The following is a 19,004-nucleotide window of genomic DNA, read 5'->3' on the forward strand; positions in this document are numbered from 1 at the left end:
CTCTCAGATGAGATGTAGGAATTATTCTGCTTACAGATCCTGCATAGTTGTCCTCTAAGTAGCCTATGGAGTTTTGTCTTATACATGTTCTGCTTATTATAAAGCCAAAGACCTAAAAAGATTCTTACTCAGATTTCTGGAGCTCTTTCTTAGCATAACTCCCTCTTCTTTGCTCTACTATGTAGCAAATATAAGTCACCTTGCTTCTTTATACTCGAGGTTTTGTCCCCTCAATTCAATGAAACTACCCAACTGTGCTGATCTTTCTCCTTCCATATCCAAGGTCCAGAAATTGCTTCCAGGAAGAAAGCCAGGGTGATTGCAGGGCTGACTTAATTGTTTCTCGTCTCTCAAGGATTATTGTTCTACACTACCTATTGTCCAATTTCTGAAAACAGTTGTTTTGTATATATTTTTGAGTTTTATAATTGTTTATGATGGGAAGGCCAGACTAATACCAGTTACTCTGTTGTAGTTAGAAGCAGATTTCTTATCTGCCATGTTTTTAGATTATATATTTTTTATTTTTATTTTCAAAGAAAGGGAGATCTATCATGACTGAATTTATCATACAGTAAGGTATGTAGATTGATCCTATATCAGAATCGGTTGTAGTGGTTTTCCCAGTTAAAAAAATACCTGTTCTCTACCCTTAAGGATTTTGATTCAGCAGACTTAACATGAGTTTCAGGCATCATATTTTTGAAATCTTGACAAGTGATTTTTGATGCCCAAGAAAAACTAATAGTCCCTATTCTGGTAAGTTTAAAGCTTAGTGTGACTTCGGTAAACTAAGTGAGTTATCCTACAATCTATTCTTAACTGGGTGACACTCTGTAAAAATGAAATAAAATATTAGAGGAGTAGGACCTCCAGGATATCCCCACCATCTACTTGTAAAGCATTAATTCCTGGCAAAGCAGGAGTCTTTAGAGCCCTGATCAAGTGCTGTGGCTGTTGTGCATTCTTATTTCCTTGTGCCTTTGCTATAGTAGTTGTTATATATCTTGACTATTACTTCTATCTATAAGTGTCAAGGCTTCTTCATATTTATAAAGTGATCTGCAAATATTCTCATAATACAGGGATTCAGTAAGGGCTAGCAGATTTTATCTTGTGCGCCAACTCTGTTTTATTAGTGGTAATTCTGTGGACCTCTGTGTTGAGAAGGATTTTAAGGCCACTTCTGGACTCAGCAGGAAGGATTGTTCTTATGGATTAGTGACATCTGTCATGAGTTTGGGATTGGAGGAAAAGACACATGTCCTATGTATTTGCAACTCATATACTGGTTAAAGGCAGTCTTTTCTGAAAGGTTTCTGTAATTACAGAAGAAAACTTGTTGCTGCTATCTATATTCATCTTGACTTTTCCACATGTAGGAAACATTTTATAGTTATGGAATGTCTGTATTCAAATTATTTCTTCATTTATCCATTCTTTCCTGATTTATTTATTCTTTTGTTCTCCCTAAAATTATAATCAATATGATACTGTGCTTTTTAGAGTAGTGGTTTTTGTTCTGTATTTCTTGTCTTATTTTAAATAAATTGACTCATTGTGTATTTTTTCAAGTCAATGGCTCTGTTGACCTTATTTTCCTAAATTTCAAATCAGACACATATCTTGTCTAACCATAGGCTAGACGATTTGAAGCTGGAACACCCCTGGATAGAAAACTTTGTATGGTCTGGAATAATAATGCATATTTTTGAATTATAATTGGACATATAACTAAGTAAAAATATCCTCTCATCTGCCAATTCTAGTATATTAAACCAATTATACTCCTATAAGATTAGAATTTGACAATTTAGAAAAATTTCCTACTTTCAAACATGCAATTTTATTGAATTTTTATTTTTATTTATTTTAAAAAAATATTTATTTATTTATTTGACAGAGAGATAGAGAGCATAAGTAGGCAGAGTGGCAGGCAGAGGGAGAAGGAGAAGCAGTCTCTCCATTGAGCAGGAGCCCAATGTGGGGCTTCATCCCAGGACCCTGGGATCATGACCTGAGCCGAAGGCAGCCACTTAACTGACTGAGGCACCCAGGCACCCCTTTATTGCATTTTTAAATGATGGAATATTGTTAGCTAAGTGCTTTGAACTACCAAATAATCTAGATGAAGATAATTACTTGTTGTGACTTTCATTCTGATCTATCCCAGATCACTTGGTCTTATCTTCATTCTGTGTGATACTGTGTTAAGGAGTGGGTATTAGCAAATTAGCAGAGGTTAGTCTGTGGGTCACAGTGTGTGGTATGAGAGAGATATATATGTATATTTCATTTGGGCAAGAAATTCATTTTCCATTCTCTACATTTGGTGAGAATGGGGTGGGACATGGGATAGTGGAGGTTGCCTTACCATTCATTTCAGTTATTATGAGTTTGAAATACTTCCTGGTGCCAGATATCTAGGATGCTCAGCTTAATATGTACTACAATGGAAAGACTGGTGTTAAGAACTAAGAAATAGAGGTTTTAGTCTCAAGTTGTCATTTATTAACTCTGTGACCCCAGTGGGCTACTTAACCTTTGTAACTTCCACTTACTAATATAGGAAATGAGATTTATAATCTGCTATACCTATTCCACAGGGCTGCTGGCAGAATGAAATGAAACCATAGATATGTACAAGCCTTGGAGAACTTACTAATAGTAGTATATCATTGGGAAGTAATATAATGGCACTGTGGATTTCACCTTATCTTGTCTCTTCTATGGAAAAATAGATGGAGTTATGGTATCTTTGTTCAATTTTTAAATTTGTCTTAGATTTAAAAATGATTATCTTAGGAAGCATTCTGATGATGATTCTGCTTAGGAAGAAGAAACCTAGTGTAATATCTGCTATGCTTTTACTAGCACTAATAACTCCAGTGAGGAGTGTTGATCAACTATGCTTTGCTTTACAGCTTGGAATCCCATCCACTGCCAGCACATTGAATGCCACAACGCAATTAACAAGCCAGCTGTGAAGGTACTGTTTTATTAGATAAATATGATGCCGTATTGTATTGTCGGTGGTCAGATTATCAGGAGCTGAATGAAATGGAGTAGACTGCATCCTTCTCCATAAAGCAGAGAGGCCTACGCTCTGTGGTAAACTCAAGCACTTCTGTGTTCCATCTGACCGTGCTTTGGTGGATTGGTTGAAGACAGAGCAATGAACAGTGGTGACTGAAGGGTTTGGCTATGAGTTCTTGGTCAAGTGGTGTGTAGCAATGAGTAATTATTAGAATAATCCTGGTGGAACTCTTACATAGTCCTACTTGGCTTCTCTCTTTTTTAATAAACTCAAGGAAATATACTTTGCCCCTGTTTCACTCATTTCAGATTATGAGAGTTTGGTATATAACTGCAAATTCAAGAGTCATATGACCAAAATGAATAAAATGGTTAAATTTTGGCCCAGATCATAGATATGACTTAGTCAAGATGACTTAGGGGTAGTTGGGGAGCAAACACATGGAAAAGTATTTTAGAGGTAAGGGAACAGGGTTTTTAAAAAATTTTTTTTAGTTTTTAATTTTAATTTTTTAGATTTTTAAATTTTTATTTATTTGGCAGACAGAGATCACAAGTAGGCAGAGAGGCAGGCAGAGAGCCTGATGCAGGGCTTGATTTCAGGACCCTGGGATCATGACCTGAGCCAAAGGCAGAGGCTTTAACCCACTGAGCCACCCAGGTGTCCCAAGGGAACAGGGATTTAGAGAGGCAAGACACTTTCCTAAGCCAGAACCAGGTAGCTTGACTCTAAGCCTTATTCTTGTTCTACCACCACAAATTTCCCTGTCTTGTTATAACCCTGAATCTTTGAAGTCGAATGTTAAGAAAAACAATCACACCTTTTAACAAAATTACTTATGGTATATCTCTTGGTTCAGTACTTGGCTGGAGAGACCTGTGTCTGGATTTGCAAGGATTAATTTTTTATAATAAGAAGAGTAGAAGTAACATCAAGTCGTTAGAATTCACAGATACCTATTAGAACCTAGTATCCTGAGAGTTTGCCTCCATTCTTCTATACACAGGAAGATTGTGAAGATTGCCAAATAATAGAAACATGATAGTATCATGTTATAGAAGCAGAGTAGAAGAGGTAACATGAGATAGAAGAAATATAAATACAAATGGAATCAAAAAGAAGTACAAATGGACCAAAATGTGTTTCATATATCAGAAAAGTCAGAGGAGTGCCAATAATAACATAGTCATCCAGATGTATCTTACTAGCAGAGGACCTTCTTGTATTATGTTTCATCTCTGTTTTTGATAAAGTCAAGTTGAATGAATTTATGTTGAGAAAGAGCAAATGAGGGAAATCCAGCCGTGGAGGCTCAGTCTCACCCATTCTGCTCTGAGCACCCCTCCTCTGAACTTCCACAGACATTTGGGACTCCAGGGTACTTTTCTTCAGTGCAAGGACGTTCTGAGACAAACACGTGTGACGCTCATATGTTATCCCTGGATTTTAGCTTAATTCTTCCGGTGGTGAGAATCACGCAGCTCTCTTACTTTAGTTTCTTTACCTGGCCTTTCCTCTTCCGGCTTATGTTACAATGCCCTCTTTTGGTTCACTCAGACACCAACAGGAAGGAGGTACTTGTTGTCAGGTTTTTCCACTTATTTTTTTTTTCTTTGACCTTATGTCAGATTCCATTCTCAGGAGTCCTCTGACTTCATAATTACTAATGATTTTTGGTTTCCCACTCCCCAAAGTCATCACAGATTAGATTTTCTCCCATTCTTCTCGGCAAACAGCTTAGTCCACCCCTCTGGCTGGCCTTTGCCTTGCTTGCTGGCTATTCCTTGTAGCCAGTCCTGCAGGACATGCCAAACCGTCCTACTTTCTCTTCCATTTTTAGGTGAGCTGATATTCACATACCATCAGTTTAACCGCTTTGAAGTGACCGATTCAGGGACGTTTAGCACCTTCACGACGCTGTGCCGCCACCTCTATCTAGCTCCTAAATATTTTTATCAGCACCCCCTCCGAATTTTATTTCCTGAACTCCAGCATTCCTAAAGAGTTTTCTTTTGTATTTTTACTCTGCTTCCCTGGAAAGGCAGCATTCTTGTTAATGCTGCCTGTGCTGGGGCTGTTTTTGCAGGACAACAGATCTGGCTCAGTATTGTTTTTTCATTGCAATACGAGCGTTCCCCAAACCCAGGTGAGTATGACCATGTGACATATAGGTCGAGGGTACCCAACATCCAGATACTTAGAGAATAATGTTCCACGAAAAGGAAGTCATCCTTTATAGTATGTGTAATGCCAATTTAATTTAAAATCACATATATGTATATTTATACTCATATTCATGCTCATCAGAATGTTGTTATTGGTTGCATTGAGATGGCGGGTTAATGAGTTATTTAAATTTTCTTCTTTTCTCCATTTTCCTAAGCCTCTACATTGGGCATAATTGTGTTTATAAATGGAAAATAACTATTTTTTAATGTAGCAGTCAGATATGAACATATTAATACAGATGTAAACTGACATGTTTAGAGCAAATGGAATTGACCCTACTGTCCACAAAGGTGATGGGTCATATGACCTAATTCATTTACCATGTTAGAGGTCACCTAGCTAATCTGTAATGATTATAGTTCCAACCTCATAGGGGTTTATCCCTTTGAGTCGAATGAAAAAAATATCTTTACCTGACAGGAGTATCAATAACTCATTAGAAATGAAAGGGAAGTAACTAATGGAAGAACAGGTCTACATCGGGCACTTGGGAAAAACCCAGGGAAAAGTGGATTTATCCTCACAAAAAGTCTATCATCTCCATATTTATGAACTTTACCACTAGGCAGTGATGATTTGCCAAATAGAAAAGTATTATCTATTTTTGTTGCAATACACTGCAAAAACGTACTTTTTAAGGCAAGAGCCAAGAGCTGCAACAGAATTCAAAATGAAAAGATGCTGGAACTTAGAGTTCATTATATAACACTCTGCTTTTGGTTTTACTTGGTTCTGTTTGCAGATCAATTTATGAAATACATTAGAGCCCAGATAATTCTCTAACACAGGAGTCACCTAAATATGGCCCCCAGCCAAATCTGGCCTGCTGACTGTTTTGTCAATAAAGTTTTATTGGAACACAGCTGTGCTCATTTGCTTTTGTATCTGTCTACGGCTGCTTTCATGCTACAACAGCAGAGTTGAGTAGTTGTGACAGAGAGCGCATGTCCACAAAGCCTGAACTATTGACTCTCTGGTCATTTACAGAAAGTTTGCTAGTCCCTCATTTAACACACCAAAAAGTAGTTATTCATCACATCAAAGGAAGCATGAAATTTATCTAAGGAAAATTTTCATACTAGGCCTTTAGCATGAGGGAATATATAGTTTACAGATTTTGTCGGTATAACGATTGAAATTTAGGAATTCCAGCTCTTGTTTCCCCCATCATTGAAACTCTTCAGTATTGTGCTCACTTCAGCAGCACATATACTGAAATTGGAATGATCTAGAAAAGATCTACAGGGCCTCTGTGGAAGGATGACACGTGAAACTTTTCAGGGTTTTAACTTTAAATGATAGGCTGATTGGGTTATAAGTTGGTTCATTTTTCCTCCCTAATCAGTAAAAAACAACTAAAAAGGAAGAGTGGAGTTCCAGAAAAATCTGTGTCCTAGGCATATTAAGTGCACAATCAGCTATAGCGTGGATTGATTATTTCTTGCTGGACAGGAACAGAAAACAGAATGACTTTGGTAACGTATAGAAATTTAACCTGCTGCAACATACAAGATTCAGCAAGTCGTGTTTCCTTGATTTTAAACATCCAGATATTTGAAATATCCCGATGACCAACAGCAAAGTGAACACTTTTCATCTCTGTGCTTCAGCTCATGAAAATTCAGCCATAAATAATTCAAAAGTGAACAGGGCACACCGTGTTAAATGAACCACAGGTCATGTGTGGAAGGGAAAAATACCTAAAAATGTGACATTGGCTGATTGATTTAGAATTTAGATTCCAGAATAAGAAAGCGAATTGCTCAGTGTTAGATTTCACATGACATTTTCTGAATTGAGGTTTCTTTTAAGAAGCAAAATTTTCTACTGCCAGAATTTTGGTTACAGTTATGATTTTTAAAATTTTAATATATTTTCCTCTTCCTAAAGAGAGATTGCTGTGTTTACTACCACTTTCAAGCAGGAATGAATGTACGAGGAATATACAGGCAATTTGAGCCATCATTGAACAGGATTTCTTCTCTTTGTGGAATGAGGGTAGATTTGCTGACACTAGCTGGTACTCAATTGCAGATAACAGAAGAAATGAAAAACCACAGTAGGCACATTTAAATGTCCAGTGTGGACTCATCAGCCAGGGCAGGAAAAGCGGCTGTGCTATATATAGGTTAAGTGGGTTTTACTGAAATTATTTATTCCGCTTTGCTGTTGAAAATCTGTCACAATCAAAACCTTTGTGCTCATGATATGGGGGATGTGATAAACAGGATAAGAGAGTTCATTCTGCTTTTTCATGTGTTTCAGATGTGTATAGACCCTTCCCTGTCTGTAGCTCTGGGGGATAAACCACCCCCATTGTATCTCTGTGAAGAATGCAGCCAGAGGATTGCAGGGTAGGTATATGGGTCCTCCCAGAAAAGGAAATAGGGCAACAAAAGAAGATAAGAACAATCAGTTGGACTTAAATTGGTCACATCACTCACATTTCCCACTAGCCTTTTTGTTTTTGAAAGGTTCCTTTGTCAGATATCTGACAAACAGCAAACTTTCATTTGAGAGATTTCAGCTTTGAAAAGTTGCAATATTTCTCTCCGTGGGAAAAGAAAAAGCAATTCCATGGAATAAAACAGCTCCAAATTTCAAGCGACCCTGTTAAAAAAAGGCCACAGAGAAAAATAAAGGAAGACCATGGCTTTCAAATATGAGGTGTAATTCAAACGGATTCTCTCTGTTTGTTAGTTTCACAGAACCACACTGAGCATTGTACAAATCATGCTGTACTTGGGTTCGCTTAATTCGCATCTGGAAAGTATCATTTAAAGATAACTGAATATGATGAAATGCCTATAATTTATAATTTAGCTAAAATGCATTAGACATTCAAAAAGTTTATTATGATAGGGCTCTTAATTACATTTCCTTTCTACTGAAAGCCTTCTAGCAATAGTGTACAGCTTATAAACATTCACGTGGAAGGGTAACATTGCAAAGAAGCTCAAAAATGAATTTTGTTTTTCTTTATAGGGACCACAGTGAATGGTTGATTGATGTTCTTCTTCCACAAGGTATGGTTTACTTCAGAAAGGATGAATAATACGTATGACTAATGGCATGCTTGGTTTCTCTCCTTTTGTACTGTATTATTTTACAAAGACGGTAACCCAAGTATTATATTCTATGAATAGTCATTGCAGTGAAGCATTCTATCAGTGTCTTGCTTATACCCACACATTTGGAAAAAAGAGGTTCATCATCTCAACCAAAATTAAGAGTAGATGTTGGAGTTAGGATTCCGTATGACAGAAACCTTGCTGAATTATGTCTTGGGAGATTTTCCTGTATATAACAGGCATTGCTAATGGTGTTTGCTGTGCCCCGTCAGAAAGAGAATAGGGAAGATAAGCGGGAAGAACATTAAATAAGTCTTTCTCCTACCACTATTAGTAGTTTTGCATTTTTAGGGAAAATCATTTAATTGCTCAGAGACCCAGTCTCCCCAGTAAAGTGGGCATAAAGTATATGTGACTCTCCTCAATGAAAAGATAGGATGGGGTAGTGCTTGTAGTTTGTTAGAGTTCTGAAGGCTATGTCTGATAAGTTGGCAGGTCCCAGACAGAGCATTCCTTTACACATCTGGAAGCAGGTATTCCAGCTGCTTAATTGGTGGCTGAAGTGACCAGGGGAAGTATTAAGCAGAGGAAAGACGGAAGGTGAGAGAAGCTGGGGACATACTGAGCACACATCAGGCAAACAGGAGGACTTCAGAGGTAGATAATAAAAGACTTTCTATGAAAGACCATATTTAAAAAGAAATGTAAAAACCTTATGTTAACTAAATTCTGTGAACATTAAAAAAAAAGTAAAGTGATTTTCTTGATGATAATTACACTATTTCTTTGTAGTCCTCGTTTTTTAAAAAAAAAGATTTCATTTATTTATTTATTTGAGAGAGAGAGAGAGAGAGCGCACATGAGCGGGGAAGAGGGGCAGAGGGAGAAGGAGAAACAGACTCCCCACAGAGCAGGGAGCCTGATGCAGGACTTGATCCCAGGACCCTGAGATCATGACCTGAGCTGAAGGCAGATGCTTAACCAGCTAATCTACCCAGGTTCCCCCTATGGTCTAACTTTTAATATTAGGTCATGTCACCCTTAAGAAATAAATTACCTTAGTGAGTACTTTACATCTATAAAATGAATCAGTAATGTTGCCTGTAGATCCTTCAAAGACACATTCAGAAAAATTTCATAAGAATATCTGTAAAAAGATCTGGGCTTGTATGGGTAAAGGCAAAATTTTCCCCCTTAAATTAGGCTACCCTATTAATGAACTTACAGTGCTCTGAGGTGAAGCCCATAGTCAGGTTCTAAACTACATTTTTAAATATCAGAAATGTTGGTGAATTCTGGTCACCTTTTCCAGATGATATTCATCTCTGGAAGCAAACTTATAGTAACTTACAATTATTTTTCTAGAGATGTGACACTGATCTCAGGTTAAGATAAACTCTAAGATATCAAACTGTTAAATGACCATTAATTATAAAAAACCAATTTTTAAAACTGAGTTGTAAGTTTCTATGATTTGGCAACCACCAATTCATAATTTCCAGACAGTTTGGGGGACATTTGCCTTTGATCTTTTTAATAAATTGTAACATAGACTATACTGTAAGTAATGCACTAGTTCATTTTTGGAACACTTACTATTTCAGGGGAATGTTAACATATATTTGGAAAAATTAGTTTCAAGTATTCTCGAGCATTAGTTTTCATGGAAATACTTGGTATACCCACTATAAAGAGTTTGTATCCATTTGTTAAGGTCAATCCTGGAGTAGACCGTGGTTTGACAGCCTAACTCCAACTGGCCAGTTGGGTTTGAAAATTGCTTGCTCTGAAATGACATGCAGCTGGTTTTACACTAGTTAAGGACTGATATAAATCAATAGTTCAAGCCTGAGTAATCCAAGTTAGTAAGTTTTTTCTCCAGTTTTGAAATAGCAAATCATCTCCATGGTGAAGCTCTAAATATATCACATCAAGTCAGTGTCATAGTATAACGGAAGAGCAATAAACACGGAATCCAGAGGCGTTGTCTCGAAATCTGCCTTTATCATTGATAGCCTGTGGGATGCTGAAGAAGCCATGCAAAGGGGTGCCTGGGAGGCTCAGTTGGTTAAACATCTGCCTTCGGCTCAGGTCATGATCCCAGGGTGCTGGGATTGAGTCCCGCATCAGGCTCCTTGCTCAGCGGGAAGCCTGCTTCTCCTTCCTCCTGCAGCTTTCCTTCTCTCTCTCTCTCTCTGGCAAATAAATAAAATCAATAAAATCTTAAAAAAAAAAGGAAGTCGTGCAATTCTCAGTTTTGTTCTGTCAAACGAGGAGATGAGATGAATGTTACTTTGCTTTGGTTTTGACATCATCTGAATTCTAAGTCATGTCCAAGGAGGTTGAACTACTTGTAAGAATAGGTGAAGTATTTGAGCACGCAGGTGTTCCTGACCTCATCAAACACGGGCAGACGACCATTAATAAGACAGGAGAGAAGCTATTTGGGCCAAGTCTAGAGGTTGTGTCACCAAGCTTGTTTTTACTCCCCTGTGTGGCTGCCCTTATTTAAAATGGGCTGTCTTTCTTTGTTGATATGTTGTGTACCTTCCCCTTACAGCTGAAATATCTGCTATATGTCAGAAGAAGGTAAGAGCAAACCATCTGTGTGGTGGGGCATGACGTGCTGTGTGTATGTAAATTCATTCATTGACATCTGCCTCATTTCTGCCCCCTGGTTTCCCAGTACGTCCATGTCACTGTATTCGCGAAGGGGGAAAAGAAATGATTTAGCATGCAAGATTGCTATGTCTGAATGCTCTCTGTTTTCATTTCTGCTTTTGCTCACCCATCTTCTGCACAGTGTTTTTGATGAGTAATCTGAAACAAAAGCATACATGTAGCTCTAATCACAAAAAGCTTTGAATGACCATGTAGAACATACAACATAACTTTGGTAAAGGATATATCTTGTATGCTCAAAATCTTTCTATTGGAGTGCCAATAGTCCGATACATGTGTGTCGAACATACCCAGATTGACAATAGATAGAAAGTATTTATTTATATGTAAGCTGAATGGTATCTCTAGTTAAAGATTCCACTTTTAAATTTTCTTTAGCCACTTTTTATGAAAGTTTACCTAAGCCATTTCCATCCTCTTTCTTTTTCTAGTTGAACATATAGTTGAACATATATACAGAGGACTTTGGATTAGTTGGTTGAAACCCTTGGTTTCTGGCTGACTCTGTCCCTATCTACCTATGAGACTATATACAAGTCATTTAAGCATTTTAGGACTTGATCATGAGTGGGGACCTTTAGAGGGCTATTTCAGTTAACTGTTGCACATACTAATCCTAAAATGTTGTGGCTTAGTAACAACAGATATTTGTTGCTAATTCTGTGAATTGACAGTTTGGCCTGTGCTCAGCTAGGCCGTGCTTTTGATAAACTCCTCTAGGCTCACAGTGAGCCTGCAGTCAGCTGCTTGGTAGTCTAGGGATTGGCTGGTCCCCGATGACTTCATTCCCCTATCTGCTGCCTTCCACCGGCCAAAGCAAGTCCCCAGGCCAGCCTAGATTCAAGGAGAGGAAAATAGACTTCTCCCCTTTATAGAAGGAGTGACGAGAATTCTGTGGTCACATTTATGCTACCACAGTCCACCCTCTGGACGTAATTACTTGCGTAGCTTCCATGTGTAAAATTGTTCCACCACCTCAGACCTCCTGAAGTCTTAAATCCATTTATGGCTTCAGTCCACCATCTTGTGATCTGCATATGGTCTGGTCCCTGATGAAACTCCTTGGGTGAAAATTCTCTTGCTCCAGAGACCTGTGAACTAAAAAGGCAAGTTATCTCCCTCCCCAACCCCGTCCCCCACCCTACACACAGTGGTGAGATAGGGAGAAGATAACAGCTGTGGGCCTCTGTTCAGAGGAAGAAGGGGAAGCACATCGCTATCTGCGGTTGATAGATGTTCCAGCCACGAATATGTCAATGGTTCTTCATTGGTTCTCCAAGGCTGGCAAATGTACCTTGACGAGGATCTTGTTCTACTTTCTGGGAGTAGTATCCTCATTGTTGTTCTCCTGAATTGTTTGCTCTATTCTCTGAGACATCTTTCTTTTCCAAGAAGAATGGTGTATGTTGCAGCTGTGGGACTCTCTTAGCTTGTCCCCTGCATGTATCCCATAGACTTCCTCTCATGTTGAATGATGTCTGTCCCCTTTAGTCTAAGTTGGTGACCCTTTTGCTAGGAAGACTTACTGTAAAACTCTGGGTTTTCAGTAAATCTCGTTGGAGTTCAGTGCCCCCAAACTACATCTGTAATTCTTTTGGGGACAGTCCTTTCTATACTTTGGGCATTTTGGTCTGCCCTTAAAATTATTAGAAGCCCTGTTCTATCTGAAAGGCTCAACTAGGCATCGCCTTATATCCTTCTGAAGTTTTAACAAAGGATCGTGCAGCCAGTCAGCATACTTTTGATTTGATTTTTATCCTGAGGCTATTTCCTACTTTGAGAATCTTTTTATAAGCCAGAGAGACAAGAATGAGAAACAGTTTTATATTCCAAATGAGCAGGTCTGCTGTTATACCTAACATATTTGACACCAGGGTGGATTCTTTTTTTTTTTTTTTTCTTAACACTGCCCTCCTTTTTACAGCAAAATTATTTTTAGTAATAAGCTTCAAATTAGCACATTTTTATTATCCTTTAATACATGTTGTATTTTATATCTGGAGAACATTCATTAAATTCATAATGGTTCAGAATTGTTTAAGCTTGCTTTGGGTACAGTTTGTGTTGGCCTCTTTTGAAGGACATAGTCCTGCATTTGCACAGGGGGTTTGAAATAAGCATCAAGATTGTAAAGGTAAAGAGACAGACTTTGATTTATTTCAGTTCTGTCATTCTATGAGCCAGGTTAGAGGGTTTTTTTTTTTTTTTTTCATGTTTAAAATTCAAAGTAGTGAAACAGAGTGCCTGGGGAAAACCAGGCTCTGCGGAATCTGAATCTAAGGGGAGTCTCTCTAGTTGGCTTTCGAAAGGAATGCATATAGTGGAGTCCACATGGGTTGAAGACTGACTGTGGCTTCGAAATACATTACTAAAACTTAGTGGGAACCACAACAATTGTTTGGAACCGGAACCAACCAAATGCTATTTTGGGGTAAAGTATTTTATTGCTGATATTACTTAGAATTGAGTGCACATGGTGATGAAGCAGGTCGACTCTTGATTGATGTTCCAGATGTTAATATATGCAACATATCCAGATAACTGTGTCAGAAATCACTCAAAAGGTGGCAGTATTAAACAACCACCATTTAATGATGCTCATAGATTGTGTTTGCCAGGGATTTGGACAGGGCACAGTCCATAGCCTGTCTCTAGTTGATGATGTTTGAGGCCTCATCTGGGAAGACTTGAATAATTGGGGGCTGGAATTATCTAGAAGCTTCCAGATCATGTGTCTGGGCTCTGGGATGGGATGCCTTGAAGGCTGGGCTTAGCCAGCACTGTTGTCAAGAGATTTAGTTAGGTACACATTGCCTCTCTACATGGTTTGGCCATGGTAGAGTTCTGAGTATCCCAGTGAGGAACCGTCTGAGAAGAGAACATTTCAAGATGGCCAGTGAAAGCTGCATGTCTTTTGGAAATCTCACCTCAGAAGTCATATAGGCATCACTTCTGCCATGCTTTATTGGTTGAAGCAGCCCATTTAGATTCAAGGAAAATGGGTGCATACCCAAGGAAGCCAAGCCAAAGAGCCTCATCCACAGCTGAACTTGATTTAGATGACAAGACCTTGAATCTCCAGCCAAGAATTGGCATGTGGGAAGAATGTAAATGATTTGCAACCAGAAAATATGAGGGTAAACTGCAGGCCTTAAACTTCAGGACTTTCTTATAGTGAATAACTTCCCACTAAACCCATATCCCCATCCTATTGTTTATAGAATAGTGGGAATCCTAGAGGAACAAGGACGAAGTATAACCTAGAGGAAGAAATGAAACACTAAGAATATACTCTGCTATATACCACACCGCTAGTATGCTCATATGCTATAAACCACACAGCTAGGTGTGGTATTGGATTGGTGGGGAGCAGAAGCCCCAAACCAATAAGGATTCATGTGCTTCCAGAATAAAAGTTAGTGTATGAAAAAGAAAGAAAGGACACAACAGGGAAAATATACCACATGCTGAAGTCAGGACTGACCTGGATGCTCACAAGACTTGGGCCTGAGTTGCAGAAGAAACATACTGTACTTTAACAAATAATTTTAAAAAAACCTTATTAATAAAGAGAAAAAAAGATTACAGAAATTTTAAACTTGCTTTTGTGATTCATTGGCCTGTGTCCTATTCAGAAGATGCGATTTCTCAGCACTAGGACCCAGGGCCTCATGCTAAAATCGAAGTGGAAGAAACCTTCCTTTGAAGTGGTCATTCCGATAGCCAGTTCAATAGGTCGTCAGTGGTTGATGTAGGTTTTGTGCCTCCTTCCTTCTTCTGTCTCAAAAGATCTGTCAAAAGATCAAAAGATCTGTCATGGGAGGGGGGGGCTCTCAAATCTTCACCAAGCGTTCATAATGGCCTAGGGTATGACATCCCCTAGAGCTGCTCATGTCTTTATAAGCTCCACTGAAAGACTGAAAAGCTCTCAGGACACAAGACATTGAGTATGTGGTGTGGCATCTCTGACAAGCTCAGGACACACATTTCTGTGGAGGTCAGGAATTTTCCCTGACAGCTCCTCAGATGGCTTCATGACGGAGCCTGTCTGCTCTGCCTTTTGTCAGGGCAGCTCTGAGTAGCCCTTCTGGACTCCGGATTCTCTCTGCACCCCTACTTTTCTCATTGGCATCCTTTCCTCTGTGGATTCCTTGCCTGTAGCTGATGTCAGCCGCTGATTCTGTGAATGGTTCTCGCTGTGTTTTGCTATGTTCCCGTGGTGTCAGTCAAGGTGTTTGTCGTATTCTTAGGTCTTGAGGGAAAGAGCGCTGGTGGGAGTGGGCGGCCTGCTTGGGGCCATCAGCTCATGCAACCCAGGCCCCCTACCTGTCACACAGCAAGGCCAGAGGAGCTGTGGTGGAAATCTGCTCTGCCAGGGGTGGATAAAATAATATTGAATGTTTAATCTGGGGGTTAAAACTATTCCTTTCCTGTTCAGGTGTGCTGTGATGCACTCTCTCTGGGTCACAGTTTCAGGGGCTTTTTCCTCCATATTTCTGCTGAAAACTCTTGAAACACTAACTTGAAATAATCCAGAAAGCACTCCAGCCCCACCCCATGACTGAGGTAACTTTACAGAGGGCTTCCCAACACAGTTCCACTCACATTTAGGATGTTCCTGCCACTCAGGAGTAGAACCCACTTCTGATCTTTATTTTTAACTCTGCCTGGGACCTAACTTGGTTAGAGACAACCTGTCTTGTACAAAGTTTAGAAATGTGCGGCCACTTCCGGTGGCCCCTTAGCTTTCCATTTGCCACCTTGACCTCATTGATCAGTGTTGGCTGATTTTGCTTTTTTTTTTTTTTTTTTTTTTTTGCCTCTAGAACTGCAGTTCTCATGTAAGAAGAGCGGTGGTCACCTGCTTTTCAGCGGGGTGCTGTGGCCGTCACGGAAACCGGCCTGTTCGGTACTGCAAAAGATGCCACTCGAATCATCATAGCAATGAAGTGGGGGCTGCCTCGGAGACGCACCTGTATCAGACCTCCCCTCCTCCCATCAACACTCGGGAATGCGGCGCCGAGGAGCTGGTCTGCGCCGTGGAGGCCGTGATCAGGTAATGGGGGGCAGCGGGTTTCAGGGCCCGCCCCAAACACCACCTTGACTTTGAGCTACCCTGCGCGCCCCGAGATGTGTAAACTTAATTCAACTTCAGGGGCCCCCAGCCCAGCCTCTCACCTGCCATCTTGCAGTGATGATGTTTTCATTGATTCATGCATCCCGTATTTATTTTATCGATTGTACCAGGTGTGTGTTAGGTGCTTGAGAGACAGGAGAGAATACAATGGAGTCTGTGCCTTCAGGTTACCCTTGGAGGGACTATAACCACCGAAGCACGCAGTTGCCATCCACTGTGGGAAGTCCCGTGGGAGTACAGAGCCGAGGGTCTTGGGGAAATGGAGGGCAGGCACCCATCAGAGCGAGGGGTGGGAAGAGGGGTACCTCCCACCCACCGCACGCAGTGAAGTGTGGGAGAACTCGAGGTAATTTGGTACTGGGGTAAACCAGCAGTCTCTGCCGGGAGTGCAGGGTCAGGTTCTGCAGAATGGGAGCTTTCCTTCCTATCATGTGACAGTAAAAGGAGCTTTGGAAATGATAACTTCCAGACTTGTTCTCTTTTTGTATAATATTCATCGAGGCAAGATTTTTAAAAATTGAAGAAATAATATTAGAATGTCAGTTGTAGGAGTAGGGACTCTTCTGTGTCTCTTATTCCAGTGGCTGACAGGTGTAGAAATGCAATAAGTGTTTGTCACATGGAACATTATGGAAAGTTTGGAAAGCGAAAAAAATAGTCACCCATACTGCTATCATCATGGTCAGTTTTGCACGTGTTCTTCTGGTTGTATTCAAATATACGTCTTATTTATGTGACTGTAATCACAGTGTATCTGCAATTCTTTTTGGTGTAACATTATACCATGAGCTCTTTTGCATGTCATTATACAGTTTCCATGTTTACCATTTTTAGTGGAAACATAATTTTCATCTAGATTATTTCCCCCACCCTTAGATTTCTAGCTTGCTTCCATTCTTTACTATTATAAATTGCTCTTGATAAATATTTTTGTGAACAGTGCTGTTTTTGTATTTTTAATTTTCTTAGGGTAGATGACAGATATGGCTGGCTGGGTCAAAGGGTATGAATAATTTCATGGCTATTGATACATCACCAAAATGATTTTCAGAGTGTGTATATGAATTTATAATGCCAACAGCACTGCATGAAATGGCTAGTTTTTGCTACATCCTTGCCAACACTGTTTTTTTTTTAAATTTTTCTTTTTTAAAAAAAGATTTTATTTCTTTGGGAGCGTGTATACAAGCAGGGGAGGGGCAGAGGGACAAGCAGACTCCTTGCTGAGTGGGGAACCTAACACAGAGCTCTATCCCAGGACCCCTGAGATCACGACCTGAGTGGAAGTCATATGCTTCACCTGCTGAGCCACACAGGTGTCCCCACTGGGTTTTATATTTTTTAAGGTTTTATTTATTTATTTGACAGAAAGACAGATCACAAGTAGGCAGAGAGGCAGGCAGAGAGAGACGGGAAAGCAGGCTCCCCACTGAGCAGAGAGCCCGATGCGGGATTTGATCTGAGGACCCTGGGATCATGACCTGAGCTAAAGGCAGAGGATTTAACCCACTGAGCCACCCAGGCAACCCTGGGTTTCATTTCTTAAAATTATGACTTGTTTAGCAGATTAAAAAAGGAGTCTTTGTTGCTCGTTTTCAAATCTTTGAATATTAGGTATTGAATATTTTTCCATTTGGGTATAAATTCCTCAGTCCCTCCTTGTACCACGCATCTATGTCCACCGAACTTCAGATTAGACACAGGGGAAGTACTGATGTCTAGTGGGGCGGACTGTGGACTGGAAGCCAGAGCACATCAGTCCTGCTTGATTCTAACTGATAGGAGGAAGCAGACTCTTTGAGCCTCAATCTGTTCATTTTTGAAACGGGAATGGGGTACAAGGAAGGAAAGGAAGTTAGGCCTGTTGGAGTAAATCCTGCCTGAAAGGAGAGCGATGAGGAATGCTTGAGTGAGTACTCATGAAGCAGTAGCTCTGAATGGGTCATCACCTAGAATGTGTATTCCGGTGGCCTGACCTGACATTGCTCATCTTTGGCAGCTTGTTGAAAGAAGCCGAGTTTCATGCAGAGCAGCGGGAATATGAACTGAACCGCCGGCGGCAGCTGGGCCTTTCCTCTTCCCATCATTCCCTGGATAACACTGACTTTGACAACAAGGACGATGATAAACACGACCAGCGGCTACTCAGTCAATTTGGAATATGGTTTTTAGTAAGAAAATAATTCCCCACTTTCTTATTTCTCATGACAGCATTGCACTGATGAGGAATATTCCCTTCTTTTTAAAAAGAAGCAAATAGTAAATAGTGAAAAATTAACCGTAGCAGTGGTACTCTATATTCCAGGATAGTGACTCTCAATGCTGGGTTGCCTAGTAGATTTCCCCAGGAAAGCTTTTAAAGAATACCCAGATCCCACCCCAGAATCTTGGGAACTTTTTAAAACCTCCCCAGTTGATTCTAATGAATAGCCAGTGTCAAGCCTATTGGTCAGACCCTGGACTGTTTGAAATGCACCTTTGGCGGATAACGAATGGGAAAGTTGCTAGGGTATGTTCTGAAACCTTGGAGTCAATATAATTTACAGATCATTCACATCCCATTTATATACATGACATTTTTTCCTGAAAGTTCAGTCTCTGTGGTACTTTTTGTATAATTATGGCAAGTCTGCATATAGCCAGAAAAATTAGAGCCATATTAACACAAGGAAGTTGACTGTTTTTGACTGATTCACTGGCAACATTCATTCAGTAAAGATCAAACATTATGTTTCCAAATTCTGCACAAGCTGAACTTGCCAGTTATGTAGAGAAGCAGGCTTTTGTTTTTGCCCATTGGAGACAGATTAAGTCTCCATAGGAATACATCTCTTTTATGCTTTCACAT

The 19,004-nt window shown here is 39.8% G+C and overlaps 1 protein-coding gene and 1 non-coding gene across 11 annotated transcripts in view; both read left to right on the forward strand.

Moving 5' to 3' along the window:
* Positions 1 to 19,004, forward strand: part of UNC79 (unc-79 homolog, NALCN channel complex subunit) — a 248,546-nt gene that overhangs the window by 96,820 nt on the left and 132,722 nt on the right. For all 10 annotated transcript variants that reach the window (XM_046010109.1, XM_046010111.1, XM_046010112.1 and 7 more), the window contains exons 8-13: positions 2,925 to 2,989; positions 7,532 to 7,620; positions 8,252 to 8,292; positions 10,898 to 10,926; positions 15,846 to 16,075; positions 18,156 to 18,327. In XM_046010109.1, the coding sequence (XP_045866065.1) occupies positions 2,925 to 2,989; positions 7,532 to 7,620; positions 8,252 to 8,292; positions 10,898 to 10,926; positions 15,846 to 16,075; positions 18,156 to 18,327 (626 nt within the window). The remainder of the gene's footprint in view (positions 1 to 2,924; positions 2,990 to 7,531; positions 7,621 to 8,251; positions 8,293 to 10,897; positions 10,927 to 15,845; positions 16,076 to 18,155; positions 18,328 to 19,004) is intronic.
* LOC123945370 lies at positions 6,455 to 6,562 on the forward strand. Its single transcript, XR_006819203.1, has one exon. It is a non-coding gene; the product is annotated as a U6 spliceosomal RNA (small nuclear RNA).

The sequence above is a fragment of the Meles meles genome, chromosome 6 (genome assembly GCF_922984935.1).
Source record: "Meles meles chromosome 6, mMelMel3.1 paternal haplotype, whole genome shotgun sequence".
NCBI classification, from domain to species: domain Eukaryota; kingdom Metazoa; phylum Chordata; class Mammalia; order Carnivora; family Mustelidae; genus Meles; species Meles meles.